This window comes from Cyprinodon variegatus, unplaced genomic scaffold, assembly GCF_000732505.1.
Source record: "Cyprinodon variegatus isolate N-32 unplaced genomic scaffold, C_variegatus-1.0 Scaffold730, whole genome shotgun sequence".
Lineage (NCBI taxonomy): Eukaryota > Metazoa > Chordata > Actinopteri > Cyprinodontiformes > Cyprinodontidae > Cyprinodon > Cyprinodon variegatus.
The window spans coordinates 57,383-67,940 of NW_015151183.1; the positions used below are offsets into that span (position 1 = coordinate 57,383).

Here is a 10,558-nt window from a genome sequence, read left to right on the forward strand (position 1 = left end):
CATGCAAACTCCACGAAGAAAGACCCCAGGTCGGGAATCAACACCATAACCTTCTTGTTAAGGAGCAATTCCTTTAATTTATCTTCACTATTTTATTTCATTAATGATTTAAAAATGACATTGCTCCATTTTTAGCTTCATGCATTTTGGAATATGATCCTAGATTTCAGCTGCTAGATCAGAGGTTTTCAGAGCTCAAAGTGGGCCTTTGGTTCACTTAATATATCAAAACAACAAACATTTGCCCTGTTTTTTGTTTTATTCTTTTATTTAGTTCCCCCATAATAAAAAAAATGCCCCCACACTTGGTCTGAATCTGATTTAGAAGCGCCACAGAATGACATATATAAGAGGTGAATCTGGCTCTTGTAGAGTTTTAGGACCTGCAGAGACCAAATTTCCGCTTGGAACAGTTTAAACTCAGTTTGGCTGATGTTTAGATGAACATTCGGGTTTTTGCTATAAGCACATCTCATTCTGATGGTGATTATGAGTTTTCTAAGAGAACTACTTTTTTCCAACAAATGGACATGTCTTCAGCTGTAAGAGGATCTCTGTCTGGTTTTGTTCTCAGGTGACTCTTTAACGGCTGTTTTACTGATATCCTCACAGCTCTTCTCCTTCTATGTAAACAAGATCTAAGCTCATATAACGGAGTCTATTCAGTTAAACTTTGTTTGCTGATAACAACAGCTAATTAAAAAAAGCTGCAAGACCTGAAAACGGTTAGAGGAGTCAGATTTGGTGGATTTTATCACTGAAGGTTTATCTCTTTTCCAGCCGTTGCTCAATGAGGCCGACAGTTTGTGGTTAGAGAGATGTAAATTACCTCAGTCTGCAGCTGGTTTAGAGGTTTTTGCGAAACGACTAATTGGATGATTGGATCCAGGAAAACAGTCTCCATCATCTGCTGACTGTTCAAACTTTAGACGTAAATCAAGCTGCTGGTTCCACAGCGTCTCAGCAGGAGCGCCACACGCAGCCCGTTTCTGGCGTGGGAGGAAACTCACCCGGCAGCGTGTGGATGAAGGCGGTCACCTCCTCCACGCTCCACTGGGACGGGGCGGGGCGGAACGTGGTGGTGGGCGTCGACGCCGAGACGGCGGGGGCAGACGCCCTCCTCGCTCTCCGGGCTGCTCGCCTCTCCATCCTGGCTACCATGGCGACAGCAGGATCCTCCTCCCCTCCATCATCATCGTCTTCCTCCGCCTCCCCAAAGACATGTGGAGACTCCTGCGTGTCTGTGTCTTCCTCCTCATCCTTCTGCTCCACCACTGCCGCAGTCGCTGGCTTCTCTTTCCCGTCCTTCTCGCGCCGCCCGGCGCTCCAAAGGTCCCGAGGCTGCAGAAGGTCGAGGATAGGTGAGAGACGGACGAGTTCATTCAATATTTAACTTCAAATTGGTTTCATTTTCTAAAAAACTGTCATTTGAATCCTTCTAAACCATGAAACATTTTCAGACTAAACAGTGAATTGATCCAAAGTTACTCTGGAGAATGAAAGAATAATAAATAACAATATAAACAACAAAAAAACGTGAAAAATGTTAAAATTAAAACAAACATAAAACTAAAACAACTTTAAAAAAAGCTATATAACAAAGATGTTCAAATATTAATAAATAAGAATGTAATATTTCAAATAAAACAAATAATTTTATATTATTTATATTGTATTTCAACAGAAAGATATATTTTTGATAATAAAAGTTATTTAAAGTTCTATACTTTTACAAAATAAGCAGTTACAACAATTAAAGTTTTTTTACATCCATTTTTTATCATGTTTTCTGGCATGTATGTTTTATATATTTTTTAAAATTGAAAAAATATTAAAAATGTTAATTATTCACCTAGTTATAATAACTACCCTTTAAGTCACAGCATAAATCATTTTTATCCTTCCAATATAAATAAATTCTTCAATGTTTGTTTTTAATAATCAGAGACAGAAAAACAGTCAAATCCAAAATATTTTGATTACAAAATCTAAAATATGCATGAAACTCTCTTTCGTATTTTAGTAAAATAAAATGCCATGCCATACTTTATTTATAAAGCACTTTAAAAAAGCTGCAATTGCAACAAAGTGCAGCAAAGAGCTGCCAAGTATATAATAATTTATAAATGTACCTTTGTCCATGGCATATTGCATATTAAATGAGTAGCTGAAAGTTAACTGTTATAAAGGGAATTTATTTTTTTTAAGTATCTGAAATGTCAATAATTATCTAAAGGTAGAGGAACATGCCATTACAAACTACACCACCAGAGGGAGCAAACTTCCCACCTTTCCTTTTTCTACTTGGGAAGTAGATCTCAAAGAGATCAATGCATTTGAATCATTAAATGGTTACAACTTTTTCTCCTAAAGTAAAAAAAAAAAACATATAAGTGTAAAATCTAATTGTTAAAAATAGCTAAAACTGTAAGTAATGTCACAGCCTGAAGGATTACAACAGAACCACAGGAGCCAAACAATTAATTCATATCCCAATCCCCAATCCCTGTTTTGCCACTGAATGTTGTTATGCATGCAGATCATACTTTTGTGTATTTAATCAAGTAGATTGACATGTTCCAGGTTTTAATGTGTACTTGATTGGTACAGTGTTGTTATCTGTTAGGTATAGAGATGGCTGTTCCTACCAAGCGCAGCAGCAGTGGTTTCCCAGGTACCGACTCCGCCCGGTTCAGAGTGGGACGGGGCCTCTCGGATCGGCTGCCTGCACTCAGGGCCCTCAGGCGCTTTGTCAGCCGGACGTTGAACCTGAGAAAGAAACCCAGAGGTGTTAACACAGGATAGGTCGAGACCTTGTTGTTCTGCTGCTCTGATTCAGACTGAGATCTACATAGACACCTGTTCTTCTCTGCATGGTCACCACATAACCACATCCTGCCAAACCCACTACCACTGCTAGGACTCCAGAAGTACTCATCAAATGTGTCTCTGCAGCCTAGGTAGGAACTTACTTCCTTAATGTTTTTATACATTTATGAAATATTTAAAAGGGGTCTGAATGACTGTGCTTATTTCATATTTCAGGGAATAAATCGGTAAACTCCAAAAAATATTTTCAGTTTCCTTCCCATTAAAGCCCTCCTGTGTTCACTTGTTGGACCACAGGTTGGGAATCACTGTTAAATGGAGGCATGATGTCTGTCCCATTAGACTTTTTTCCAAGGATATATGGAAAAAAATGCAGCATCAAGGAGACCACAAACGGTAGTTAAAAGCCTTCAGCCACAGTTGTGATAAAAATTAAAAAGAGAGATCATACATCTCCTTTCTTAGCTTCTCTTAATTGTTTTCCAGTTAAATCCAGAGTAGAATTTATAATCCTCCTTCTGCTCTGAGATCTGATAATTCTTTATATTCCTAAAAAAGTCACTTCACTCTCAATCTGCAGGTTTACAAGGGGTTTCTAGAATTTCCAAAAGCAGAATGGGAGGCAGATCTTTTAGTAATCAGGCTTAAATCTTCCCTTTCAGTTAAAGCTTATGGTTAAAGTGTCTCAGGTTATCCTGAGCTATCTCTATAGTAATGCTGCTATAGGCTTAGACTGCTGGAGGACATAGGGACCCCTTGTTATTCTGCCTCATTCTATTTCAACCTCTAACTTTATGCTCTCTCTGCTTTTTCTCATAGTAGCTCCATCTGCTCTGTTCCTATTTGGCTGTGACTCCATCCTGGACAGAAATATCAGCTGGGCTGCTGCCATGAACATCTTTGGTCATAGATTGCAGAGTTGGACCTGCTTTTCAGTGCTTAGTCCTGTTTCTATCCTAAATATAGCTATGGGCTCAGTTTTACTAACTGTGTGTGCTCTCTTTCATCCCTTTGACGTGAAAACTGGTTTAGAGCTCATCCGAATAACAGCTTCTTTCCCAAATAGAATCACCTGTGGAGCTATTTTATTACTACTTTTTCAGACAAGGAAAAGCAGTTATAGATCAGTGCTTTCACGTTGCTTTGTCTGCTTGTCGACCCATGTTGGCCTCAGCAGAAGGCCATTTACACTAAGTCTGGTTGTGTTGAAGGTTTGTTCTTGTTGAAACCAGTGAATATCTTCCCCATAAGCTCATCAAGGAGGAGCGTGTTTTGAAAGTGGATGACTTGATGCAATCAGCTGGATTTCCTTTGATAAAAAAGTTGAACGAACGTGATTGTAAGGTCTGGCTGAATTGTCTCCAATAAAGTGTCTTGAAATGGAATGGGTTGTAAAATGGCGTTATATAAATACGCTGAATGGAACTGAATGTCAGAAAGAAAAACCTCAAAGCAGGCATCCCCATAGTTGGTCCTCAGGGGCCGCTGTCCTGCAGGTTTTAGAGGTTTCCCTGCTCCAGCACAGCTGGTTTACATTAATAGTTGATTAACAGGCGTTTGCTGAACTGCAATCATCAGAATCAGCTGTTCTAAAGCAGAGAAACCTCTAAAACCTCCAGGACAGCGGCCCTCGAGGACCAACTTTGAGGATGCCTGCCTTAAAGGATGTCCGGAAAGCCTGAGCAACTGCTGACAAAGACCACTGTTAAAGTTTACAGAACATTCTGGCAACCGAGAAAGAAAAACAATAAAGAAATAATGAATAGAGGAAGCTTAGTACTACAGGTGAGAAACCACAACCTTCTTCCTTCTGCTTATTGGTTTTGTTTTTAAGAAAGAAAGTCTGCCTTACCCGCGGGCACAGGAAGTGGAGCAGAAGCGTTTGGACCGCATGAAGTTGTGTGCGTGGCCTCGTTTCCCACAGAACTGACAGTGCAGCACCGTCCGATCTCTGTGGCCCGACTCTGAGCGAGACACAACAGACATGTTCAGGATCTGCTGCGTTTCATGTAGGTGGACACAAGGTGGTTCCTTCAGGCCTTACTGTTCCCAAGCTCACCCGCATCACCGGCGTCCTCTTCCTCTGAATCAGTGGAGGGCTCCGTCTGCTTTATGGGCTCTACTGCTGGCAGCGCCTCTCTTCCATTGGTCCCGTTCACTTCCTGTTTGGGGGCCTGCTCTGGAACCAGCAGGGAGGAACGGTTCACCTGGATGACAGAACACAGGTAGATCAGCGCAGCCCAAAGGTCCACAGGTGCATCCAGTGACTATTTCCTGTTTGATCTCTTATCTAAACTAGAGCTTAACTGTATTCAAATAAGGCTTTTCTGGATAATTTTTATTTAACTTTGTTACGTTGCCTAAAACTGGCCTGTGATCAGACAACCGTGTTTCCCATGCAGCAATAGGTCATAAGAACTAATTATAATTCATAAAATGTGGGGTTAACAAATTCAAAGAATAAAAAAATAAAAAGCCAAAAAAAAAAACAACCATAAAATAAAAAAAAAACATCCGATAACAGTAATGCTCACTGGTACACGGAAAAAAAACTCAATTAATTTATAAAATATACACATAAAAAAATAACCGTAATGATAAAACTATTTTTCAGGATACGATTTCAGGCATTTTTCAACGCTTTTATATTTGTTCATATAAAAATGATCAGGCAAAACTGTTAGATATGCTGTTTTATGTCTGAGTGTCCTTACAGGAAACGGTTGGAGACCCTCCTGAATGACAAATCCCTCCACCAGGTGAGTAAGAACCTGTCGTCCCTCAGGCCACGCCTTCATTTCCCAGGGGCCGCCCAGAGATTGGCTGAAGCTCTCAGACTCCTCTTCTGATTGGTAGTTAGGTTCAGATTCAGCTTCAGGTGCGTGATGGGAATCTGATGGTGTTTTGTCAGCCTTCGCCGCCCCGTGATGAGTTAGGCTGAGATCAGTTGGGGTGGTGACCTGAGCGGGGAGCAGGGGGGGAGGGTTTTCTGACGAGGTGACGATGAAGGGGGAGGAGGGAGGAGACTGGGAAGAAAGGCTGGACAATGCTGGGAGGAGAAGAAACAGAAATATGATTCAATAAAAATGTATCATTATATTGTTTAATCTAACCAAATTAGTTTTAACCAACTAGATTGATTGTTTTTTTCCAACCAATCTATTCTTAGACTTTACCCAAACTTTATCCAGCTGACTGCAAATCTCCTAATAAGTCTCAAAACCGAGGCTGTTTAAATGCCTCTGAAGTTCTGAACAACTTCTCAAAGAGGTCACGTGGTATGGCGGTAATGAGGCATTGGACGTCATCGATTTTGGCCCCTCCCCTAAATAAGGAAATCCCTTATATGCAAAACACCCCCTCACTACTCCACACATGCCTTGAAGCATCATCTCATAACATCACTATTGGAAAAGCTTTTAGCTCTCCTTGAGGTAAAAAAAAAAGCATTAAGGGGCGAAATGCAGCCTATTTTATATATCACACAGAAAGGGTGAATGCTCCCTGGACACAGCAAATTGTTTCAACCCTAAACGGACAGTTATCAACCTTCCTCCTTTGCTGACCTCGCCACAGATTGTGAATCTTCTTTGACTCCAACTCCTTAAAAACAATCTGTAGTAAAGATGTCACTGTTTTCTTTTATACCTTTACTTTTTTTTAATGGAACTTTATTGATCTCACATTGGAGAAATTTACCTCTGCATTTCACCCATCCCCTTTGGAAGCAGAGGACAGCCATTGTGCGGCGCCCGGGGAGCAGGGTGGGGTTAAGGGTCTTACTCAGAGAGCCAGAGTGGCAGTCTGAGGGAGTGGGGCTCGAACTCAGAACCTCTGAATTCCAAGATCAACGCCCTAACCACTACGCCGCCACTCCCCACTACTTCATACGTTGACTCAGACTAGCTCAACTTATCTGTTCCTTCAGCATTTGTTAAAGAAGGAATTCAAATAAATAAACTAGGGTCCATTTTTAGAGCTGAAAGAAAAATTATGCTTTTTGCTATCAGATTAAGAATTTAATTTGGGTTTTTATAATTATCCAAATACCAGAATGATGAAAGCTGAGGATTCTGGCTTTTGTATCTTTTTTTTTTCTGTCTTCATTTCTTAATGATAGAAAACATCTGGCTCTGAAGGGCAGAGAGATGGTGGAGATCTGGGAATTAACTGTTGTTATTAGATTTCTAAAGGATTTGGGTCGAGGACTAAGACCCTGATAAGCAAAGATTTAGCATAGAAAACAACATTTCTGACCATAAAGTAGTGAGTATAGTTTTAGGAACTACCTGACTGGTTGTCGGACTGAGTTGACATGTTCTCACAGAAGTCCTCCTGGCTGAGCTGAAGGTCCCGCTGAGGTTCTGAAAGCCTCTGACTTTGGGCCGAGTTCTCAGGAACTGGTTCTGTTGCCGGTGGTTGGACCAAAATCGGTCCTATTACGGGTTTATGGCTCAGAACTAGTCCTTTTGTTTGTGTTTGGGTTGAAACCAGTTCTATTAAAGGAGTCTTAATAGGAGCTGGTCCTGTTACTGGTGTTTGGACAGGAACTGCTACTGGAGTTTTGGTTGAGGCTGGTCCTTTTATTGGTGGATGAACTGGTGCTGGTCCTTTTATTTGTGGATGAACTGGTGCTGGTCCTTTTATTGGTGGATGAACTGGTGCTGGTCCTTTTATTGGTGGATGAACTGGTGCTGGTCCTTTTATTGGTGGATGAACTGGTGCTGGTCCTTTTATTGGTGGATGAACTGGTGCTGGTCCTTTTATTGGTGGATGAACTGGTGCTGGTCCTTTTATTGGTGGATGAACTGGTGCTGGTCCTTTTATTGGTGGATGAACTGGTGCTGGTCCTTTTATTGGTGGATGAACTGGTGCTGGTCCTTTTACTGGTGTTTGGACTGGAGCTGTTCCCGTAACTTGAGCTTTAGTCGGTACTGCTCCTTTCACTGAAGTTTTTAAAGGAACTGGTACTATTACTGGTGATTCAACTGGACCAGGTGCTGCTACTGGTGTTGCAACTGGAACGGATTCTGTCACTGGGGACTGGGTTGGAGTTGTTCCTTTTACTGTGGTATTACCTGATGCTGGTCCGGTCAGTGGTGTTTTGATTGAAACTGGTCCTGTTACTTGAATTCTTGTCGAAGCTGGTCCTTTTATTGGGGTACTGACTGTTGCTGGTCCTGTTACTGGTGTTTTGGCTGAAACCGGTCCTGTTACAGCTGTTTGTACTGGAACTGTTCCAGTAGCTTGAGTTCTAGTGGAAACTGGTCCTTTTACAGAAGGTTTGATAGGAGCTTGGCCTGGGGTTCCAACTGGAGTGGGTTCTGTAACTGGAGTTTTGACTGAAACTAGTCCTTTTAGAGGAGCTTTAACTGGGATTGGAGAGAGATCCAGCTTAGGTTTTGATTCAATGTTTGCGTCTTTAACGGTATCAGGAGCTGAAAGTGGTTCTGTGTTCTGGTTCTGATGTAGAGGCCGAGCAACCAGGCTGTCAGATGTATCCATGGCAGCGTCTCCTTCCTCCTCCTCCAGCTTCCTTTTCTTTCCTCTCCTCTCTTTGTCTTTCTCCTCTTCCTCTGTTATCTCCATCGGATCCTTGTCTCTCTCTGATTCAGGGTTTGGCTCCATCTTAGCGAGTTTCTCTTGCTTCACCTTCTCTATGTGGACATCTTGCTCCCCCAGGAAGTCTTTACTGACACTCTGTTCATCTCTGACTCCGGGTTTAGCTCCTCGGCTGGAGTCTCCTTGCTCCTCAGTCTCCTTTGGCTCTCTCTTCTTGTTCAGAGTCTGTGAGTGAGATGGAGCAGAGGGTAAAGGGGGGGATTTTAAAGGAATACGACCCAAGTCTTCCTTGTTTCCAGTCCTCTTTGATTGGCTGGAAAGCTCAACCAGCTCAGCAGGTTTGGACGGCACCACAGTGTGGGCATATGCACCCGCCTGTGACTGGTGACCAGATGACAGGGCGATCATCTGGAGCTGCCTAGCTGCAGACGGTGAGCGCTCAAAGTGGTTGGAAGAAGATCCCAGGCTGTTTTGGGACGGGGATGGAGCCAGAACGGTTGGCGTGGATGGAGCGCTCTTCAGCCCGGTCAGCGGCTTGCTGACGGACACTGTCTGACTGGATGGAGCCGCAGAGATGGGTTGGAGGGCTTGGGAATGTCGAGGGGTTGTTGCTCGGTGACTGCTGGGAGAGTGAAGCCTGGGTCTCAGCGGGACGGCTCGGACTGGAGAGTAGAGAGCTGGGATGATGAATGAGGAAGGCAAACAAATAAACAAGAAACATTTCAACAAATATTTAAGGTTTGGAGTTTACAATTAAACCCTACTGGGGCCAAGAAGTAGCTGTTTTCAAAACCCACCGCATTGCCGGTGACCCGTTTTAAAGCGTTTACAACTGATAACTGAGAATGCATGAAAATTACACCGGTAAACTTTTTACCAATATACACATGTTAGACATTATTTGAAAGCTTAGATTCTCCACAATTCATCCAGCAAGTTAATTTTATGGACATAGCGAGCACCAAAGAAAACATGTCTTTATAACTTCTGTTAAAAAAAAGACCTATTATTTTCAAGAAAAAAAAACGAGTCACGTTTAAATTGATGCAGTCTGGGCTGTGTTTTCCTCGCCCAAATTTAACCAGAAGGTGTTAAGTTTTCAGTGAATGTATCAGGCATGTAATCAGGGCTTTCAGTTCTTTAGTTATTTGCTTTTCCATTTGGCTATGCAAAATAGGTGAGAATTTCCCAAAATGAGGTTGAATTTAAAAGGTTAACTTTTTGATTTTTGTGCAGAGATCTATTCATTTTCTTTCTGCCGATAAGTCGCCTCATTAAAACCTAAATACTCTTTTTTTACACTGGTTTTAGATACAATATAACCAGAGTGCGTTTGAAAGGTCTAGCTGAGGTCTTAGATGAATCTTCAGGTACAGTTATTCTTAGAAAACAATCATTAAAGGTGAGCCAACATGGTGGTTATTGCTTGTGGAACAACATGGTTTGGGTCGTTGATGGAAATCTGAAACCATCAAGGCCTCCACACCAGTCAGATCATTGCAACACTCAATAAGGTGCAGGTGCTACTCTGAACAGGCTCCACTATCACAAACACTACTTGGCAACAAAGACCTGGGCACTCTAAGCAGCACTAAATATCTCTGGGTTTAGCTGTGCTTTATTAGCCTGTGAGCACATGATTAATGACGTGGAAGGCTTGATGTGGTCCAGGTTCTGCACATGGGATGCTGATGAACATTGGGTTTTCCTCCTGTGCTGACAATGGAGGTTCAGAAACCTCCAATAATTTCAGAGAGACATTATCCTGATTATGATGAAATTATAGAAACAAACAAACGCTGATGAGAAAATTATGGAATAATGGGATGAAAAATGGATCATTGTGGGAAAGTAATTATAAAGCTTCTTTAAGTGGCTGTAAAGAGTGTTTTCAGATATAATTAATAGGAAAGTTTTCCAAAATCCATTTTCTAAGCCCAATGCTCATAACGAGTGAAGATGGATGTGAAGAACACAGTTAGATAGAGCTATAAGCAACAGAGGATTTATATATTAGACTTACTGTCGACAGAGCTTAGTGTTTGACCAAAGCTCAGTGTTTACTTAACTTCTGTTATTTGTTCAGATTAGGGATGCACGATATTGGGATTTTGGCCGATATCCGATATGCCGATATTTTAAAACTCATGAAGCCGATAACCGATAC

At 41.8% G+C, this 10,558-nt stretch overlaps 1 protein-coding gene across 1 annotated transcript in view; it reads right to left on the bottom strand.

Annotated features, from left to right (window-relative positions):
- LOC107097880 (mucin-5AC-like) overlaps nt 1-10,558 on the bottom strand; it is a 31,813-nt gene that overhangs the window by 4,642 nt on the left and 16,613 nt on the right. The window contains exons 5-11 of the mRNA XM_015395215.1: nt 7,437-9,068; nt 7,119-7,406; nt 5,544-5,878; nt 4,889-5,036; nt 4,682-4,793; nt 2,649-2,769; nt 1,011-1,341 (exon numbers count right to left, since the gene is read on the bottom strand). Coding sequence (XP_015250701.1) covers nt 1,011-1,341; nt 2,649-2,769; nt 4,682-4,793; nt 4,889-5,036; nt 5,544-5,878; nt 7,119-7,406; nt 7,437-9,068 — 2,967 coding nt within the window. The remainder of the gene's footprint in view (nt 1-1,010; nt 1,342-2,648; nt 2,770-4,681; nt 4,794-4,888; nt 5,037-5,543; nt 5,879-7,118; nt 7,407-7,436; nt 9,069-10,558) is intronic.